Raw genomic sequence first — 22,353 nt, forward strand, 5'->3', positions numbered from 1 at the left:
TAAAACTGGCCTACCCAACAGAGAATTTCCTTGGCAGTAATACCTCTCGGTTTCTGACAAATCCTCTCGTTGAAACCCCGGATAATCCTTCCGGCAGCTACTCAGCACAAATCTGCCCCAGAAACCCTAGCGTCAGCCTCTCTCTGGACTGCATCAGCCCCTCTCTGCCTCACACTGGCCTTGCATCACCCAGATGGTTCTACGTCAACCCTGGGAGGCCCTGCATCAGCCCTCTGGCCCTCTGCATCAGCAACGCTGGCCTCTCTAAGGCTCTGCGCAACTTCCGGTTGCCTCTGCGTGGCCCTGCATGAGCCCTGGCTGGCTCTGCGTCACTCTCCTTGGCTACTGCGCTACTCTCCCGGCACTATCTCTGCCTCTTTGTCTCTCTGTACTCAAATTCCCCTCAGCTACATCTCCCAATCACTAATTCTATCTCTCTCAGCAAACCCCACTCTAGAGAATAGAATCACTGATCACTCTGGTGTATTCTCCAAGTGACCCTCAAGTCTTCTCTTATAATTTTCCTGTTCACATATCAACGGCTGAGATTAAGTCTCTAATCAACAGCTAAGATTAGATCTGGCTTGATCCATGTCTTTTGGACCATTCTAACACAGTTTCATATTAATCCACATTAATATTTTATTTTCCCTAAGTTTAGACTTAGGGACTCCATTAAAAATATTAATTATTTTAATATCTCCTGAACTATTTAGAATCAGCCCAAACCCTTTCTGGGTATTGGAGATCCCATGTGCCCCAACCTCTGCACCAAATTTCGTGGCTAGAGCACATCCGATGCTACACGAAATCAACATTTGGCTTTAGGGATGGTATTTCACAGGAAACCCTAATTTTGGTTGTATCGTACCGCTCCCTTATCCACATATATTACCCCCATTCCACTCATTATCACCCCATTCATCATTTCTCTCAACTGGGTCCACATAGGGTTAGCTCACCCCTTGCCCTTGCCCACACCTTGGGTCAAGCCTGGAATGATGCCCCAAAGGTTGATGCAGCTAAAAAGAAAGATAAAAGCAGATTTGGCCACATTCAACAGGAAAATGTACCACAAAATGCAAAACATGGTCAAGGCAAACACATTTAGCACGTGGGCAAAAGTCAATTCATGAGCTCTACCCCATCATCATGGCCATCACCCTGGGTCCTACAGGTTCTATGAGACTCCTTCATCATATAGGAACCCATGATTGTCCCAACCCAGAGTGGGCAATGAACCACCCTACCTTAAATGGGGCTATTCACTATTATATCTTATGCATCATGCTTTTACCCCTTGAGCCCTGAGTAATTAATCAAAGAAAATCATAAAAAGGCAAAAGGCATATAAAGAAGGGTGGAAAAATCAAGGTTAGGGCACCTCCCTCCTATACATTATAAACCCAAGTGTGGGTTTCCCTTTTATTAGCTACCCTTGTAACCCAACATGTGGACCAAGGATGCCCCTTCTCATCCCCTACTTCATTCACCTACCTGTCACATGCCACCACGTTTTGAAGGATGTACCTTGACCATATTATCCCTTTTAGAAGTAGAAACCACCTAATAGGATACTTGGTTAACCCCATTTGGAGTTAGGAGACATTGGCACATCTCGAAGCCCATTATGGAAGGGCAGGCCATTATGAAGTCCCCACTTGTGGTCCATGGTTGGTAAGTTCATTTACTTGATTTCTCTAATGACTTGTTTTACTAGAAGGCTAGGCAACACATTGGATCTTAAGCATGATTGCCAATGGTCTCCATCTTGGGTTTGGTCTCCCTATACGAGGTACTAATCCTCTAGAGGTTTACATTGGCACATATAAGGTGTGTGTTGAGAGCCATGGGCCTCCGCAGCAGTAGACATCACTCCATGGATCCCCGAGGATGGTCAAAGATGCTCGAGATACTCCCATTGGACAAGGAAGATGCACCTGGTTCACCTTTGCCAAACCGGCCCCACAAATGTACCATGCACTTGGTAGCTGAACCAGGACTTGTAGGATGATGTGGCATCCCCTACACCATCATCAAAGCCCTTGCAGACGATCTATAGGCATCTTGGACACATTTGGAAACCCATGATGTTATTATTGTGGCCCCACACCCATTGGGAGCACCACAGGTTTATTGTTTGGAGAACAAGGGGCCAACCCCTTGTCCATCACTTTTGAGGGTCCTACTCTTCATTATGGCACCCATGGACCTCATCAGGCCTCTTGGAGGGCTCTATGACATGTATTATTCATCATTTGACCTCTTAAAAGACATATTCTTTCATTTGTGAGATAGTTTGGTGGGCTTGTCACCAAAAGTTAGATTATTAGCACATTATTTTATTTTTGGGGCTTATGTAGGCCAAGGAGACTAATTCGAACTCCTCATTAGTGTATAAATACAAGTGAGATGAGTTCATTTGCTCATCATTACTTTGGATTGGATCTCTTCTCTCTCTTGAGAATTTCGCACTTTTTGTTGTAGGATGAATTGGAGCTTTATGGATGAATTTTGATGTGTGGATTTGGTTTATCTTATCTTCGATCATCTCTCTTATCAAATTGTGGATGGTTGGATATGTTCTATTACATGTAAGTACATGCTTTTAATGTTATTCTTGTTTTACTTTGTCCTATCCATTGGATTGGGATTTTCGCTATTTTTAGGGCTAATTGTTGCATGCATTTACTACTTAAATTGTGTAATTTTGTCTCTATATAGCATCTCTCAATGTATGGGCCATGTAATTTGAATGAAATCTCCTAGGGGTAATTCTATCAACAAATTCATTTTGATAAGCCATCACCTTTTGCACATCGAAGTATAAAAGTTGCAAGATTGCTTCTCTTTGACCTAGAAGGCTAGCGAAGTAGTCTTGAGGCCTCCTTGACTAAGAACCAAAGGTCCTCATTCATATTTATCATAGACTCCATTCTCCCAAGACTAAGGCATTGATCTACCAAGAGGTGATCACCTAAAATCAAATCTTTTTCACCTTTTCCTAGGTCTAGCCAGGTTGGGTCACCTAGGGCATCATCTTCCCAACAAAACAACCTTCCAAAAAGTTTTAACTCTTAATATCCCCTACGATGGTGTCTCCTCAAGGCCTCCTCCAATTTCGAAGCCATTCCGACAGTGGAATTGTGAGAAAATCCAAGCCCTAGCTCTGAGATCAAACTTTGCCCTAGTATGCCCAAGGCTATTGCCTCATAGGATCAAATCAACACCTTTAAGTGAAAATCGTTTCTTTGATCCTTTCCCCCTTCCTATCTGGGTTAAGAATATCGTTGGTTGTTAAACTTTTACCTCTTAACCTAGATTACGTCCACTTGGTCCCGTGTGGTCCCAATTCTTTGAAAAGGTAATTCTTCAAGAACCATCCGGGATACCAATTTAAATAAGGATTTCAAGGATTGGGAAACTCTCTCACAAGTCATATTCCAAAGCCTAACCCTCAAATCCTTCCATCCTTCTCCTAGACAACATTGTACCTTGTTTAGAAAGAAAGCAAGCTTCATTCTTCAAACTCTTCTGGAAAGGGACTATTTGGGTCACTCTATATCCATTTGTTGATTTATCCTTCATTTGTGACCCCATATATATCGGGCCTCCTCACATCGGTGAAATTCCATAAATAATAGGGAGCCTTAGCTGAGGTGACAGTGGGCCAAGTCTCCATTTGTTGCCCTTGGTCTAGCATTTTCCCCTTTAGGGATCCCCTTTAGGTCCCCTGCTAATTTGAGTGGTGCCAATGCCCTAGCCCTCGGTAGAGCATCCTGCAAATCTCGGGCCCTCCCCACTACATCCTGCAAATTAACGGGCCTGTTAGACCTCACCAACCCCCGCAATGGCTCTGCTAGCCCCTCTATAAACATGTAGACCCTCCAATACTCTGATAGATCCGACACCATCACTGGGAGCCTCATGAACTCCGAAATGTAGACCTCAGTGCACCCGGTCTGCTTGAGCCTTGTCAACTCCCCAAAGCGCTCCTCCAGATCTTTGCTCTCAAATCGCTCCAACAACCTCCTAGTGAAATCCTCATAGGCTGTCACCCTCCAAATGTAGTGTGGAAACTTTTATTGCCTTCCCCTCCGTCATTTGATTTAGCTGGAAGTAGACATGCATCTTCTCTACCCACGCTCTGGCTAAGCTCTTAGAAGAGCCATCAAAATTTGGGAGAAACAACCTCCCCACAGTACATTGCAAATCTGTCCCCTGCGTGTAGTTTCCCCCACTTTGTCCCTTCGGCCTATTATTGCCCTTTAACAAGCAAAAGTCCCCAAAAGTGATGGCTTCTCTAAACTCGGGTCCATAGGACTGATATTTAAAGAAATAGTCCCCCATATGAAACTCCTCCTACCCTTCCTGCCCACCAGCTCCAGATGTCAAGAACGTGGGAATAGTGGATCTAGGTGGTGTGTTGGGAATAAGAGGCATGTTGGGTTAAGGATGCGTGGTGCTGTGAAGTGTTGGAGCCTTCACGTAGCTGGAATTCGCCTTGAATTCCCTTACCCTTGTTGTTGCTATGGTTTCGCTACCTTAGTTCCTCAATACTCTTGGACAGGTCCTGTACTACCTTTAACAAATGTTGAGCAAACTCCTTCTCCTTACTCCTTCTATCTCCCTCATTCTCTGTCGTGTTTGTTTCCACAACCTTCGGTTCAGTTATCACGGGATTTGGAGTAATCTGTCACTGCCTTTCTCTACTCTTGTACCTTTGTCTCCGGCAAGTCATGTTTTGCCTATCCTCTAGTTTGATAGAACATGTTGCTCCCACAGTCTGAACCAAGTCTATGAGCTCTGATACCACTATAATATTCCTAGGGAGTTTTTATAGTAAATAACAAAGCATGCATAGACATAAAAATCACGAAAAGCAAACACATAAATCAGTCCATGAATTTGCACCAAAAACTGCGTTGTTGAGCCATTTTATTAAAAATAAAGAGGGTACAATGTGGTGTTGGAAAGAGTGCACTTGGGCTTGCCCAAGGCAAGCTAGAAAAGCCCAAGTGAATAATAAGAAGTGCCCCTCAAGTCTATTGCTACTCTCCTAGCTTTGTGTTGTACTGCCCAAAAAATACGTTGATGGTTGTGAAGAACTACTACTAGGGCCTCCTCCGATGCTCAGAAAATTCCTGGAAATTAATCCCGGCCTCTCCACCAAATATCTAGAATAACCCACCAAGGGATTGGCCAATGGTTGACCTTGAAATAACAACCCTCTTTCCCATCAATGGCACTTCTGCTGGGTAATTCAAACCACCTGTCAATCTTGTTGCAAAAAGCCCCCAAGATGGCTGCAATCTCCCTCAAAACACTTCCCTGGGCTCCTCCTCAAGTTTCAGGCTCAATCTCCCTTCTCTCCTCAACACCCAACTGTGCCTCCTCCAAGGATTGCAGAGTGACTGTGCTGCTGCTACTAGAACCTCCCTCAATCTCACACTCTCTGCTCCTGGATCAAACTGGAATAGGTGAGGCTTCCTCCTTGGGCTGGCACTCAAAGTCCATTGAAGCAAGGGTTGAGATTCCGCTCGAAAACACTCGTGTTGAACAACACTTGCAGAATACCAAATGATCATGAATACCAAAATGAGTGTCTTTCCTTCCTTTTAGTCAAAGTGCCTCCAAAATGCCCATGTGTGCCCAACTCAATTTTCTCTTATTAAACTTGCTCCGATGAGTGCGTACTTCTCATGTGGGTCGTGATTCTCTATGGGTGGCCCCCACGCTCCACTAGAGGTTCGATGTTCCCCTTCCAAATCTAATATTTGGGCTTGCTTTAATCAAAATTACAGGTGGCGCCTCTAAACCCACATTTCCTAAGTGCAAACATGAATTAAGACAAAAATGGCCAAAATTGATATTTCACTTAACAATAATGCTAAGTGGGACTACCACGTGCTGGGAACATTTTTATCATAATAGAAAGACTTTGGTGTTTAGTTCATGGTGTTCTTCCATCTGTTGATCTGTGATATGTGTTAGCTATGTGTTTATCCTATATTGTGCTAAATAATTTTTAACTGTTATTTCATTTGTCGGTGATAAAAACATTTTATTGGTATGAGTTATCATAGGTGATCTGATTCACTATATGAATTAATAGTTTATCTTAAGAATTTATAGAGATTTACAGCTACGCTAGCCCTTGCACTCCAAGTTCACAGATTGTGGGGAAGAGCCAACCTTGTTTGGGCTCATAGATTTTGTTGTAGTGAATTATTTTGCATTAGGGTTTTGGCGGGCCTATATTTCGAAATTATTCATCCATGCAATTTAATTAAAAAATCTCTCAAAAAAAAATTATTTGATCTTGGGCTAAAAATATTTAATTTGCTAATGAGCTAATAATTTTATTTTATAAATATTGTACATTTGTAAATATTGGTAAAATTATTTTCTAACCCTAGTCTTATTTTTAGCACTTCGGGTTTTGGGGTTTTGAAATTTTTGTATATATTTGGGGTTTTAGGAAATTCTTTCATTAATTTTGCAGGTGGATCTTCAAACCTCAAAGGAAATCAAAGTTTTTGTGCAAGATCTAGCCCTAAGGCTAGGGTTTGAAGGTTTTCTCTCAATCAAGCAAGACATCCAGCCTTATTGAGCAAATTTGTTAGGGTTTTGAGGTTGATCTAGGCCTAGGAAGGCAAGATCTAGCGCTCAGTCATCCTCCAAGCTCAACGTCCAGCCAAAGAAGGAAGACGTTGGCCCTAAGGAAGCAAGTTTTGGCAGTTTATGGTAAATTTTTTGTGATTGCAGGGTTCTGAATTTTTTTTTGGCCTCTAAGGCCTAGCCGTCCCCTCCTCCAGCCTTGTCATGGCCTTCTAAGGCCTTTTTCCTTGGTCGCAGCCCCTTAAGGGCCTTAACCCTAGCCACTGCCTCTATCCTCTTTTGCCGCAGCACTAAAAGGGTTTCACTTGCCCTTGCTGCAACCCTTAAGGGGCTTTCCCTTGAGCCGCAGGCCATTTTTGGCCTCTATTCTCTTGGACGGCAGTCCTATTGGGCTTGTTTCCCTTAGTCGTGGTCCCTTCTAGCCTCCTTTGGCCTATCGTTTCCCTTTCTTGGCCTCCTTTATCCTTTCTAGCCTCATCGTTGGCCTTCTTCCAGGCCTAGCCTCTTCCTCTTGCCCTCATTCAGCCATTATTCAGTCATTGAGTCAGCACGCATTAGTATTTTATCTCTAAAAATTTGTTTTGCTGTGATTTTGGAGCTAACCTGGTGGTTGCAGGTGAACAAGTTGTTTGGAAGAGTCTCTAGGCATCTACAAGGCCATTAGGCCTCTTGGTTTGCTACCTAATCTCTCATTATCATCACTATCTTCATTTATAATTCTGAAGCATTTCATGACAGTTGTGTATTCAGGGCCTAAACACATCTAAGATAAGTCTAATATCACTAACCATTCACCTAAGACATTAAGAATTATCTTATAGTTGAATTGACTGCATATAAATTGAGCTTTGTGGACTATTGGGTATACTCCAGATCTGATATGTTTGTTACTGCCATCTAAAATCACCTACAGTAGTGATAAAATCGTCTAACAGTGGCATAGTAATTAGCTTTCAAGCATATTACATTATTGGTAAATATTTGGCATTGGTTGGACTTGTATTGCTTGGCATATCTTGTCATTTCTTGAAGGTTGTCATAAAAAACAGAGGTCTGATATATGCTATATAAGGTCTGATATAAACATTACAGTGGTGTTAAAAGTGGCTAACAATCATTTAATTTCATTTGGCAGTTGTTCTTTGCATCTTGTGCATCTTGAATAAGAGTCTTCTAGTGGAATTGGGAGTTTTTCTTACTGTTGCAATCATCATCTTCTTGGCTGCTCCATTTTGCATTTCATTGCATTTTGCATCCCTTGCATTCATTTGCATATCGCATACATTACACTTTTGCATAAGCATTCACTGTTTGCATCCTCATCTAACTAAGAACATAAGTGCTCTAAAGGGATAATTGAGTTGGCAATTGTTTGGTAAGATTGGCTTAAAGAATAATATTGGTGATCAATGCTCTCTTTCTCTCATTGATAGCTAGCATCATTGTGATTTTGGTTCTAAAGGGATATTTCTAGTTGTCATTGCTATCATTGGTTATTAGACAAGTGAATACATTGCTCTTTACTATTATTGTGGAATAAGCACTTCTTGTATTCATAATCTTGTTAATCTAAGTCACTCTTACGGCACTTGTCTAATCATAACTGTGATAAGAGAAATCTTGAAGTAATCTAATTGTGTTCAATTTCTCTCTTATGTATCTAAGAGTCATATTGGTATTCTATTGTTATAATTTAAGTAATCTTGGAAGTTGCAAATTGTGTTAAGAAGCATTGGACTTGTTGACTTATTGTCATCTCATGAGCAATTGTCCATTGTTATATTTGTAATCTTGGCAACATTTTCTGGTGCCATATATTTTGTTCATTGAGCACTTTCGTTTGGTGAAGATTGTCATTGTACATTGTTAAGTACTTCATTGTTACAAATTGAATATCATTGTAATTTGTCTCTAAGTACTTAAAATACTTAATAATTTCACCTTAAGAGTAATCACTCATATTTTTCAATTGTATTCTAGGATTAGTCTTGCACTAACTAATTTACCTCCAAGCATAAGCTTGGGGACCACCTTTCTCACCCAGCTTGCGAAGCCTAGACCCTCTTTTGTGGTTAACATGGTGATCTTGCAATTGTCAAAGCCACAGTCTCTGTAGCACCGGAGGCATCGGATAGTTAGATTTCCAAGGGAGTTATCGTTAACATAGCCATTGCTATCTTTCCTTGGACTTCTCTCCACAACCTACTCTAGAGATTAGTTTCAAAATAGCTAAGAGAAAGGATTCATCTAGTTAGGCATCTAGCTTAAAATTAACCAAGATCTTGCATTTCACTTAGTTTTTAGGTGTTGCATTTCATATAGGATAGTGAAGCATCTTAAATCAACAACTGTTCATCCGGTGGCTTGGTAGATAATTCACTTAAAGCAAGTATTTTGACTCCATTTAAGGCACTAGTCTTTCAAGATAATCTAATCAAATTACTAAACTTGCTAAATTAACCAAGTTGCTAAGCCATTCAGTGGTGTCTCCTAGACTTGTTGGTTGCCGATGGGTTTTGCATCTTCACATTTCATAGGGACTACACCCCATAGTCTGCTGTAGGGAGACAGCTAGAACAGAGAGGGTGGGGATTAGAGTGACAGCCCCCGTCCCAAGCATTGTCTCATCTTGCCTATACAATTTGGGAGACAACAATGCATATTCAAACTTTTTAGTTCTTGTTGCTTTAAGGAAGAGGATGTCAATACCATTGTATATGCCCTTCTGCCCTTTTTTTTTCTTGGCTGATGTAACTATTTTTATGTGAATATGAGAAGTATTTTACAGAAAGAAAATAATTAATTTTTGTATTTTATCTAAACCTCCAAGGTTAAACCTCTATATCACTTAGCGTCTACATTAAAAGCTGCAACAGTTCTACTTTTTAAACCTTATTTGATGAAGGCTCTTTGTACTTTGGAAGAATTATTTTATAATATGGAGATGCAGAAGGCACTCCACTATTGCTATTTGTATCATCTCTGCACATGTTTGTTATTTACCTGGAATCAGTCACTTGTGACATCAATAAACCTCTGTTTGTGCTCTATCCCTTCCTAAAAATAGAAATTTGTTTCCCTTATAATTCAGTTTGGGAAAAATTGGTTAAAGACTAGATCTCTTAAATTGCAACCCATAGAACCTTCCCTTCTTTTGGTAGTTTCTATGGTAATGGCATTGTCAGAAGGTTTGAGATCTAAGAGCACAATTTCAGTGGAAACACTAGCCATTAAAAACTCAGATAGCTTTTCTCTAAAAGTGGAGAAGCAGTTCAACTTATGTAGCACAGTTAAAGAAATAATACACTTGAAGGAGAAAATGCTCAAATTTCAGAAACAAACAAGCTTCTTTTAACCGTTTTATGTTCATATTTCAAATGGAGATATTTGTAGTTATGACTTACAGTGTGCAATTGTAGCTTGGCCGTTAGAATGGTGCCAACCAATATTGTACCACCAAAGACGATTCCAGTAGCAATAGCAAATGCCTTTCCAACTGGAGTAAACAACATATTAGAATCTATCCACTTTAGATCAAAATACTAAGATAAAACATATCTACCACAGAGAGGGTTCTTCTTAATACATTTCTAAAGAACATATTTCTCTTTGAAGTCCCATAAGTCATTAATTGAAACAGAAAGAATGACATGCGGCATTATAAAAGGTCCATACTTAAGTTTAGGAAGTTGAGCTAATAAATAACCATAATGGTTTTGTTTTCTCCAGCATAATAACATCCTTATTACAATGGGGCCTTCTCTAGTATACTTTTGAAATATATGTACTATGTAGTACTGAAAAGATGCACTTCTCAAACAAAACAAATTCATTTAGAACATATATGATGGCATTTCCATTATATTATTGTTATTTTATCACTTCATTTTTCTCCAAGAAAAAACTCACAGAGAAACCTAAGGGATGCTTTCCCACATCCGTGGATGGCATCCCTAGTAAACCCATTAGCATAGACTAGTTTGCCTCACCTAGCAAGATTAGAGTCGAGCATCTACTGGCACAGAACTGTTGAAGTTTCTAAGTTTACTTAGTTTAGAAACCCTTCATGCACTTTTTCTGATTTATTCCTACCTATTGTTATTTTTCTTTAACAAGTTATTTACAAAGTAAATATTGAAAATAAACACCAGTGCATGCTCAACATACTACAGATCAGCAACTAAAAGAATCAAGAACAAACACACCACATGACACCATTATGTTTGGACCAATGTCCCCAGAAAAACCCAATGTGGAAAAACCGATGCAGCTATCTGAGGGTTTTCTTATTAAGCAATATCAGAGTACATCTGGGTGCCGAAACTGGCCTACCCAACGGAGAGTTCCCTTAGCAACTATACCTCACAGTTTGAGAGAAATCTCCTAGCTGAAACCCCAGAAAACCCTTTCGGCAACTCCTCAGCACAAATCTGCTCTGCAACCCCAGCGTCTGCCCAAATTGGATTGCGTCAGCCCCTCTTTGTCTCACGCTGGCCCTACATCAGCCTTTCTAGGCCTACGTCAGCCCCAGGAGGCCCTGTGTCAGCCTTGGGAGCCTCTATGTCAGTCGCGCTGGCCCCTCTGGTGCTCTGTGCAGCACTTGGCTGCCCCTGCGTGAGCCCTTGCTGGCTCTACATCACCCTCTTCGGCTGCTACGCTGCTCTCCCAACACAATCTCTACCTTCTCTTTTTCTCTGTACTCAATGCCCCTCCGCTGCTTCCCGATCACTGATTCTATCTCTCTTAGCAAACCCCGCTCTAGAAAATAGAATGACTGATAATCTGGTGTCCTCTCCAAGTGACCCTCAAGCCCCCTCTTATACTTTTCCTGTTGACATCTCAACGGCCAAGTTTAAGTCCCTAATCAACGGCTAAGATTAAATCTGGCTTGATCCATGTCTTCTAGATCATTCTAACACAGATTCATATTAATACACATTAATATTTTATTTTCGCTAAGTTTAGACTTAGGGATTCCATTAAAAATATTAATTATTTTAATATCTCCTGATATGTTTAGAATCTGCCCAAATCCCTTCTGGGTATTGGATATCTCATGTGCTTTAGCCTCTCCACCAATTTTCGTGGCTAGAACACATCTGATGCTACCCCGAATCAATAGTCCCTCTTAGCGAGGACTGTGCTCTAGCAATACTCCTCACTAAGTATTACTCCCATCATCCGGCATCAATACCTGTGTTGATGCTAGGCTTTCCTGCCCAACATCCTCTGCATTGCTACATCTTGTATTGTTGCCCATGGTTCTGCCACTGCCACTGCTACATCTGTACGACAGCTCCCTCTACATCTGTTCTGCTGCTGGTCCTTTCTCCCAGCACTGCATTTGGACTGCACCTCCTCTCATCAAGTTGCATCGTGCTGCCCACTGCTGCACTACAACTCAGTTACTAAGGAGTAAGTAACTGACCTCCCTGTTAGGCTAGAAACACCCACTGATGCTTAAGCTCCCTCTGTCGCTGACAAGTGCTCCCTATCTCTGACCTCTGCGCTGCTACAACAACTCCCTGCATCCCGCACCGTTTCACACCTCTCTGTGCCTTCCTGCACTGGTGCAACACTCTTGTGCCTCTCGCACTACTGCAACCTGCTAGCGCTGCGCTATCTCGGGACTCCTGCACTGTAGCTCTCTCTGTCGCTCCATCTGCATCCATCTCTACCCACTCAGCCAATCCTGCTACTCCTTGTCGAGGCTCCCGTAGCAAGGTCTAATCCAAGAGGCTGGGTACCTCAAGGATCTTGCCCCTCATCTCCTGTAGTCTGCCTAACTACAGCTCGATGTCTCCCCACTTTCGCTCAAGTGGCGTGTGCGCACTCATGGCACAGTCATCGTCTGTCAAAACTTCCTTCTCTGCCCGTGCTGGCGTTGCCTTAGTCTCGGAAGACTCTCCCTTACTCTTCTTCCTTAGGCACTAGATTGCATAATGACCCATCTCCCCACACTAGAAGCACTTGATCTTGGAGAGATCTTTCTTCTTCCGTTTCTCCTGCTTTCCCTCAGATGCTAGGGCCACATCCTCCTCCTCCTACTTGACCTTGATCCCTTTGCTACTGCTACCTGTCTTCAACTGTCGTCTGATCTCTTCTTGGCGAAGAGCTGCCCACATCTCGTCCCAAGGTGGGAGAGTCCCTCTGCCCAGGATACTCTAGACAAACACTTCCCAATCTTCTGAGACAGCATTCAAGGTTGTCCTCACCATAAGCTCATGATCCAGTGTCGCTCCTATAGCAGTCAATTGGTCTCGGATCTCATTCAGTCCTCCGAGGAAGGTGTCAACCGATTGACCCTTCTTCATCTGATACGACCTCTTCTGGTTCTCGAGCAACATTCTTCTCTGCACAGAAGTATGTTGGTACAAGTTCTTGAGAGCCTCCCACATCTCAACTGTCATTTCCTTCTTGGCTATATGTGGTACCACATGATCCTTGACCCCGTCAAGGATAATGCACTTGGCCCTCGCCATCGCCTCTTCGTACTTGTCATTATCATTTGGATCGACTAGGATAGCTATCGTCTTCAAGGCGAAGTTTTGGCCTTCCAGACTGCGAAGTTCGATGCTCCGTCCAGTCTATCCTGGTCTCTTACCCCGTGAAGTGCCATGACGCTCCTCTACTTCCCTCCTGGAAGTTCTCTGTTCGACTCCTCTGAGTCTCTACTTCCCATTTGGAAGTTCTCTTCTGGACTCCCTCTGAGTCCTAATTTCCCTCCTGGAAATCCTTCTGCCACTTATCGAGATGCCCCCTACTCTGATCGTCTTGTGCAACTGCACTGTTGATCCAGGTTCCTCGGCTAGAAACCCTCGGTAACAACTCCTCTGGCCCTGCTCCGTCAGGTACTCTTCTAACTACAACACCTCACTAGCTCCACTCTGCAATATTTCTATAGCCTTCTAGACTCCAGCAACTGCTTCTCTGTGAACTGCGTCAGTCCCTCTCTGCCCCACATTGGCTCTGCGTCACCCCAAATGGGTCTGCGTCAGCCCTGGGATGCCTTGCGTCAGCCCTCTAGCCCTCTGTGTCAACAACACTGGCCTCTTGAAGGCTCTACGCAGTTCCCGGCTTCCTCTGAGTGGCTCTAGCTGGCTCTACATCACACTTCCTTGGCTTCTGTGCCGCTAGAAACAACTTCTGTCACCCCGGGACAGTTGTTTTCTGTTGCTATTGCTCTGCTCGGCTAATGTCTTTTAGTCCTCCTATGATCTGCAATCATGCTCCGATACCATGTTGAAGTTTCTAAGTTTACTTAGTTTAGAAACCCTTCATGCACTTTTTCTGATTTATTCCTACCTATTGTTATTTTTCTTTAACAAGTTATTTACAAAGTAAATACTGAAAATAAATACCAGTGCATGCTCAACATATTACAGATCAGCAACTAAAAGAAACAAGAACAAACACACCACATGACACCATTATTTTTGGACCAATGTCCCCGGAAAAACCCAATGCAGGAAAACCGGTGCAGCTATCTGAGGGTTTTCTTATTAAGCAATATCAGAGTACAATCTGGGTGCCGAAACTGGCCTACCCAACAGAGAATTTTCTTAGCAGCTATACCTCACAATTTGAGAGAAATCTCCTGGCTGAAACCCCAGAAAACCCTTTCGGCAGCTCCTCAGCACAAAACTACTCTGCAACCCTAGCGTCTGCCCAAACTAGACTGCGCCAGCCCCTCTCTATCTCACGCTAGCCCTACGTCAACCTTTCTAGGCCTACATCAGCCCCAGGAGGCCCTGCGTCAACCCTGGGAGCCTCTGTGTCAACTACGCTGGCCCCTCTGGTGCTCTGTGCAACACTTGGCTGCCTCAGCGTGGCCCTGCGTGAGCCCTTGCTGGCTCTGCATCACCCTCTTTGGCTGCTACGCTACTCTCCCGGCATAATCTCTGCCTTCTTTGTTTCTTTGTACTCAATGTCCCTCAACTTCTCTCCCGATCACTGATTCTATCTCTCTTAACAAACCCCACTCTAGAGAATAGAATGACTGATCATCTGGTGTCCTCTCCAAGTGACCCTTAAGCCCCCTCTTATACTTTTCCTGTTGACATCTCAACGGCCGAGATTAAGTCTCTAATCAACGGCTAAGATTAGATCTGGCTTGATCCATGTCTTTTGGACTATTCTAACACAGATTCATATTAATACACATTAATATTTTATTTTCCCTAAGTTTAGCCTTAGAGACTCCATTAAAAATATTAATTATTTTAATATCTCCTGATTTGTTTAGAATCTGCCCAAACCCTTTTTGGGTATTGGAGATCTCATGTGCTTTAGCCTCTCCACCAATTTTTGTGACTAGAGCACATCCAATGCTACTCCAAATCAACAAGAACTAACCAAATGCCCAACAAAATTGGCAACAATAGGTTGAGCTATCCCCTTGGGCTCATTTTATCATTTCATATTAGCTAATGTTGGCCCATTGATTTTCATTGTATTAAGCTTGTGAACATGATGTTATGCCCTATGGTACTTCCAGAGAGTCATTAAGTCGTGTAATGCCCACAAACAGTTAAAAGAGCATAAAAAGAGGCCAGTTCACCCACGAAAGTGTACTCTAGCACAAACAAGCAAGGTGATGAAGTTTGTATTAACACAATGACCCAGGTCCAAACACCCTCACCCATGAGCGAGTGCAAATGAGGCCAAGTGCAAGTCCTAGATGACTTTGAGGGCACAGATATGCCCCTCATAGCATAGCAGCTTAGTCAAAGAGCTTAAGTATTTATTAAAAAAAATATGATGAGTTGATTGATCACAACCACAATAATAAAGTTACAAATTAATCAAAAACTCAGTACAAGGAAAGAATCAAAAAGGACATAATGTTTCTACGTATGTTCTTCATCCACTTTCTTTGTTCTCTCTAAAAGAGCATAACAAATGTGAAGTGCAAGTTTGTACTTCCAGAAGAGTCTAAAACAGCCAGTTTTTGAAGAATAATGTCATTGTCAAAATTGTGGGTAGATAGAATCTCCTTGGGACTGCCAAGAAAAGGTAATTACATGGCAGATGCAAAGGAAAAAATTCAAAGATTTTATACAATCATTTTTTTACTACTTTATCCTCTTTCCCTAAATCACCTAAAAGGGGTCATGTGAAAAATAATGCCAACTGCTGATTGCTGTAGCTATTTCTAATAAGGAAGCTCTATAGCTAGACAAGCCATTTAGGTTAAATCAGCAATTATGGACATGTAGAAAGGGAAATGCAAGGATAATAACACAAAAATAAATGTTAGCTTTTGTGAAAGAGGCCCAACTTAATTGTTATAATGGTCATGTTATCATGCAAATCTGCACCAGCCGACCTACCTAATAATTATAGACAAACAACCCTGTCACCATTGGAAGCCTCTCCATTTGGACTGGTGCTTTTCCAGTCTCAAGGGAGTATCCGTGGGGATTTTACACCGTCATCAACCAATAAATTTGCATAAATTCTAAGTTAATTAACACAAAAAAAATCACTGTGAGCTGCCCGTGAGAAGTCAACAGCAAAAGTAATTTTCACTTATTTCAAAAGTGTTTGGGATCATATTTCTAGAAAAAGTTGTAACAACAAATTAACAAAAACAAGTGAAGTGAATGTATGCTTTGGGTGAAAAAAATTCAAAATAAGTGCACCATAAACTACCATAACACTGCAAAATAATTTAACCAATGACAACCAAATAGACTCCAGAAGTTAGAACAAAGCATAATTGGACCAAATCACAAGTTAACAAAGAGATTGATTGCAACATAGTGACTCAAGGTGATAGGCTTTCATCAATCTCCTTGCTTGCAGTGAAGGTAGTAATCTAAAGTTTAGAGAATGAAAAGGGAAAGATTTGTCTACTGCCACGAATCTGTCCAATCCTTCTATCTCCCTTATAACTGCAAATAATGAACTGTTATCTCCTTCAACCAAGTGACCCTAACTACAAGTGAAGAAAAGAAGGAAGGAACATGGCACTTTTTGTCTTCCTCTGCATGGCTGCCAACTGTACCTAACTGCTGTCTTGGATAGCTTTTCTTATGACAAAAGCCTGCCTTGGCTTTAGTCCAAAAGATATATCAAATTGGTGATTTAGGTGGATTTTTCTTGGTAATAAAGATACCTTTTCGACTTTTATTGTTGTTTACTCAAAGCACAGAATTACCTTTTTACCTCCCACTGGCTCACTTTTATTAGTATCCTAAGTCATCTCTGTTGAGCTGCTATTTTGATGAACCTTCAACTAGCTAAAAGCCATGACTTACCCAAGGCAGCTTCCTCTGATTACTATTAGAATGGAATTACATAGTTTTTTGAATTATTTTATGGTTGGCACCTTTAACTGTCTCAAACAAGTCAACCTTACTACATTCGCTTGATCATTTCCCAAAATAGCATTAAGAAAAAGCTGTTAGCATCAACCATATCTTAGCTATCTAGAACCTGGACTTCAGTAAATAAACCCCTTTTCTTTGTGAACCAAATGGTTGTCTAAAGCCTTTCTCTACAAACTTCATGCATGTGTAATGTACAAAAGCTAAATTATGCTAATTACAATCCAGCAATTATTAAGATTTCCTTTGACGCATTTCTTCAAACACTTAGAGAACATATATTTCATCAACTACTTTGATGACAAAATAAAGAATACTTTCAACAAGAATATAAATGGGGCAGAACAAAATTTTTATTATTATGATCTGACGGATTTTACAAGCAAACCAATGAGAAACCTGGGAATTCAGCTCCAATAATTTAGTAGACCAATTAGGCATTCCGAAAATGCAGATATAGCCCTGAAGCAATGATCTCGGCCCCTTCAGAAATAATGCCACAATTCGGCCTCCAAGATTATGCAGAACTCAGCCCAAAAGGACAGACTCAGTCTCCTCAAAGATAGAAGAAATTGACCTCCTGAAGATAGGTGCAATCAGTCATCATAAGAATGGTTCTCAGCCCCTCCAGAGAATATAGAAATCAATCTCCGAGAATGATAGAATGCGACCTCCAACAATAGATGAATAGCTTAACTATAATGAACTCAGCCTGTCCAGGATGAAGAATCAATCGGCTCCACTGATCCGATGGATAAACTCAGCTCTGGAAATTAGTGGAGAGATGAATCCTGTCTGCCAATAAACTGAGTAACTCGTCCTCAAAGAAATCGGAAACTCGGCCTCCCCCAAAAGATAATTAAATTTGACCTTTAAGAAATGGGATTTCAACCTCCTGGGTTAGCGATCTTGACCCTCCAAATTTCCAGCAATAAATGGCCTCTAAAGTGATGTGAACCAGCCTCCAAGAATCGATAGAACTTGGCATCCAAACTTTATGCTCTCAGACTCTAAGGAGATAAAACATGGCCCTCAATAAAAGACAGTCTTGTCCTCCAGGAATAGAAGGGAATTCAACCTCCGAAGTAGTAGTTCTGAAACCCTGATAAGACACCAACAATTTGGCCACAAGGAAGAAGATGAATTCGGCCTATATACAATGATAAATGTGGCCACAAAAACGCTCTAGCAAATGCAATATAGACTCGACTCCTGAGATAAATAACAACTGCTGAAGCAACCCAGCCCTCAATAGAGATAATCTTCGGCAAATGACAATTACTCGATCTTCCAGAAGAATTGTCCCAAATAATCTGCAATTGAAGCACAAATAAAAAACCCATAAGATTTTCCCGCAAGCCAACTAGGGTGGCACTCAAAGTCCACCAAAATCAGCTAATAACCAAGCGAGGGTGGCAATGGATGTCCACCAAAACTAGTTAGAGAGCTTCGCCTTAAACACTCGAGCTAGACTCGCTTGAGCCCCAATCAATCATCAAGAAATAATCATAAACCCGAATGCTAGAGAAATGGCCTTCTCTTTTATAAGATTTTTCTGGATCTTCTCCATTCTTCTAGAAATCTCCTTTTATTATTTTATTAATAAGCCACTTAGTATATTTTCCTCCATTTCTCATGGTGACTTTTGCCCCTTTTCATTTACCCATTAGATAAAAGCTCTTTTCTCCTTTTATTTAATAAGTGACTTTTTTATTACTAATTAAGTCACTTCTATCTCCAGAAAATGCTTAAATTGCCACCATGATCGCACCGACCTCCCAAAGCCCCTTTTTATCATCCTATCTTGTATATATTTTCGTCTTGATTCCAACGAGCTATTACACTAAGGTGTTTCTCCAAATAATCAGCCCAAAACAACACCTTAAGCATAACTAATTAAAATATGTCTGTTAATAACTCTGTTTTAAGGAAATCGTCGTAATGCAGCGGAACCAAGGTTGAACTGTACGGAACAGATCCTAATGATGAAAGATGGCAAGCGACCCAGTCTACCTCCACAAAACTCCTCAAAAGCCCTTCGAGCCCACTAATAATGTAATCCTGCTCCTATGGCCTAGATGACATAGGCTCTGGAAATCTCTCCTAATCTCACCACAAGGCATTTCAAAAATTGGGGACATTACAATCTCCCCTCCCCAAAATTGCTTGTCCTCAAGAAATGCCATCACACGTTGTCACTCCACATGTTGATCCAAACTAGTACCAAGATCCCAAATGTGCCACTGAGCCACTCTAGGACATTCTACCATCTCAACACGAATGAATCTCATGATACTGGGGTCCTCACTCCACCCATAGTCTAACAAGTAATAGGCACCAAAAACTTTTTGCATGCTACCAACAAGTAGAGCATCTCGATGATACAAAATCTTGATCAAGTCCTCGAGAAGTCGCTCTATTGGGAACCAATCCCGAGTACCTCAAGAATGAACTCTTGGAGATATAATCCAACTTCTATAGAGGAGGATCCTTGTCCACATGAACTAACCATGGCCTCTTAAAAATGATTATACCGCCTTGCTAGTGAGGCACCCCATAAAATCGACGAATCACTAAGAAATGAAACACTGCCTGTTAAAGTGAGGTCCAATGGCAGATCCGAGCGGTCTACCCCTATATAGACTAGCTTATCCCTAGTGGTAGCTAAACTGCCAAGCCCTGTAATGCCAGGGCTCCATGCTAATCTAAAAAAGAGACGACCATGTTGTCGCTGCGCCACTCTGGTCATAATTGTTTGCCTATCGTGCTCATATTGAATCCTCCTCACCTGGAACCGCATGCCAAAATATTTGTAAGGTTTGAACCCACAACCATGAAACACATCCTGGCAAATCACACAGTTGAATCTAATGTCCCGTCTCCTGGTGATGCACCCCAATACTGCCTACAGTCTAGACACCCTCTTGTAATAGAGGTCTATTGTTCATTCTACCTCATTCTCATATAATGCCTCAAAATGTCCTGTCGAAAGTATATCATGCATCTCCCTAAGTATGAACTCAGGCAAAAAACATATTTTTCCTCTACAGTAGATCAAGCCATCTCTAAGTTTACATCTGTTAACTCGCACCCCGGCCATATGCCTCAACTAGGAAGACTCTCTCTGAATGCACTGTGTCTCATCCAATTGTCCCAAGTGAGCCTCCGATCTCTTGTTATTCATGATGAGAGCATCAAGGGGTAACAACCAAACCCTTTGCGACAGTAAGCAATACTCAAGAGTGATAGATGTGTGAATTCCCAAGGGTATGATCAAGGGTCCATATGGATATCCATGGGTAGTCGTGTGAATGCCCCTCTCGCCATGTCCAATCTATTGATATCTCCATTGAAGACATGATGTTCCCAAATGCTCATCCATACCCTCACTGATTCTGGGTAGGCCAAGCCCAATGATACACCTGATGGCCCTATCAGGAGGTCTCCCTGGAGGAAACGCTCCAAAATTCCATTGTGCAGCATCATACACTATTGCATATAGACATGTATCTCTGCACTCCTTTGCATAACACAGTATTGTGCACCATTGGATACTATTGCCCGTTGTCACACAATCCTTTATCTTCTGGTATCCCGCATGTGCTAATATATCTGCCACTTTACTAGTGAACCCACTGTGATGTGAGTCACATCTCCTAAATTTCCCTGGTAAACTTGAGCGGCATAGGTCCTCACATGCTAATTGGGATGTCACTATTGTGCTAATCCTTGATGGCTCTTGTGCCCAATACATCAATGGAAGAGCGTCGTCTCCATACAATGCACTACCAGTGGCATACCAATGTCATCCCATCGAAATAACTCCTGCACGAGCATGTTGACCATCCTGCAACCCCCTACACGAATGATGTGCCAGGACATCTTCCAGAGTCTACTCATAAACTAACTAGCCACTAGTGCTGACCAGAACTGCATGAAGGAATGTGTGCGCATGGTCATTGGGTCAACCATCCTATCAATGCCATAGTCATCTTGTTTCTTCGATATGTGATGAAGAGTCCTACCTAGATCCCAATGCCAACTTGGGCTTCTAGTGCTCCTGATGTGCGAAAGCTCCTGCTAAATTGTACCTCAGACTGCAATTATCTCCACAAGTCTAACCCACTCCACCAATTACCAACTCAAGATCTCTCACCATCTAACCCCACGAGATATATCCCTATTCTCTCTTTTGATCAACAAATAGATCCTTGCTCCTATTCAAGGAGACTCCTTTACTCCCTCTCAAATCCAGAGGAGATTCCAGGCTTCTTTTCAATTTGGGAAGTCAACACCACAAGTTGTATAGCTTGTCTCCATAGCTGCATGGCTCCCTCTTTCCTTCGCATCTCATTATATCGAGCTTTCTTCCTTCATTGGTATCATGGAGCCATCTTATTTCTTCAATCTTGTGACAAGATCTAGGTCATCAATCTTGCACATCACTTTCATCTTGTCATCATCAATGAAGGCATTATATTGAGCCTTTCCAAACTTCAAGTTGATCATAGCTTCCTCATGAAAGTGATCTGTTTGTTGTTGTATGAACTTGACCTTCGGGTTATCTTTTCGCACTGCTACCTTTTAATCCCAAGATGAACACATATTGTCTTCATAATTGCCAAAATCATATGTTGAGCTTGCCTCAACATTTATCATGTATTCCAACAATATCCTTTTGGGTAGCAAAACAATATGTTAACTGGATACCCAATAACAAAAATATTAGACTTACATCATCGTGATGACTTTCTCATCAAATCATCAACATCCTCTTGGTCCATCTTCACAAGAGTCGTCCTTCATGCATTAGAGTGCTTAAGGATCGAACTTGATTACCAAGTTAAAATTTTCTTTTGAAGACTATTCAAGACATTAATCACTATTCTATATAATCTAGTGAGAAATTCTTGATCTTTTATTCATTCTAGAGTAAATCAAATTCTACTTTTAAGCATCATATAACCATATGGAAGATTTTATGACCATCTTATTTTACAGGATTCTATGCGCATCAATCCTACCCAAGAGTTACTTTAAATATGCATTTTTATCCTTTCATTCAATCATCTAGCTATATGCCCTAAAATGAGCCTGCAACTTGACCAAAATCATTCCTTCATCCTTCAAGAGTATTGTTTCCATGCTATATGGAATATATACTAACCTTGTCATAATGCTTCCTTCAAGAACCTTCCAAATGATGGTTCTTATAGGATCTTGATGACCTACCTTAGCAAAATGATGACATCTAACATAATGTTAGATAATACTTGGATGAACATTATGTAAAATGGTCTCAATCTTCTTAATTTTGAAAGACTAGATGATTCAAAGCGACTCAATCAAGTAGACTCTAAATATGCTACTATCACATGCTTCTATCTATGATGCCATACAA

General features: G+C 41.4%; 1 protein-coding gene across 3 annotated transcripts in view; it reads right to left on the reverse strand.

Moving 5' to 3' along the window:
- LOC149262730 (coiled-coil protein) overlaps positions 1-22,353 on the reverse strand; it is a 382,714-nt gene that overhangs the window by 170,497 nt on the left and 189,864 nt on the right. For all 3 annotated transcript variants that reach the window (XM_089425113.1, XM_089425116.1, XM_089425111.1), the window contains exon 3: positions 10,026-10,117. In XM_089425113.1, coding sequence (XP_089281239.1) covers positions 10,026-10,117 — 92 coding nt within the window. The remainder of the gene's footprint in view (positions 1-10,025; positions 10,118-22,353) is intronic.

Source organism: Pinus tabuliformis, chromosome 6, assembly GCF_031772625.1.
Source record: "Pinus tabuliformis cultivar Carrire ecotype Pingquan chromosome 6, CPIR1, whole genome shotgun sequence".
Classification (NCBI taxonomy): Eukaryota; Viridiplantae; Streptophyta; class Pinopsida; order Pinales; family Pinaceae; genus Pinus; species Pinus tabuliformis.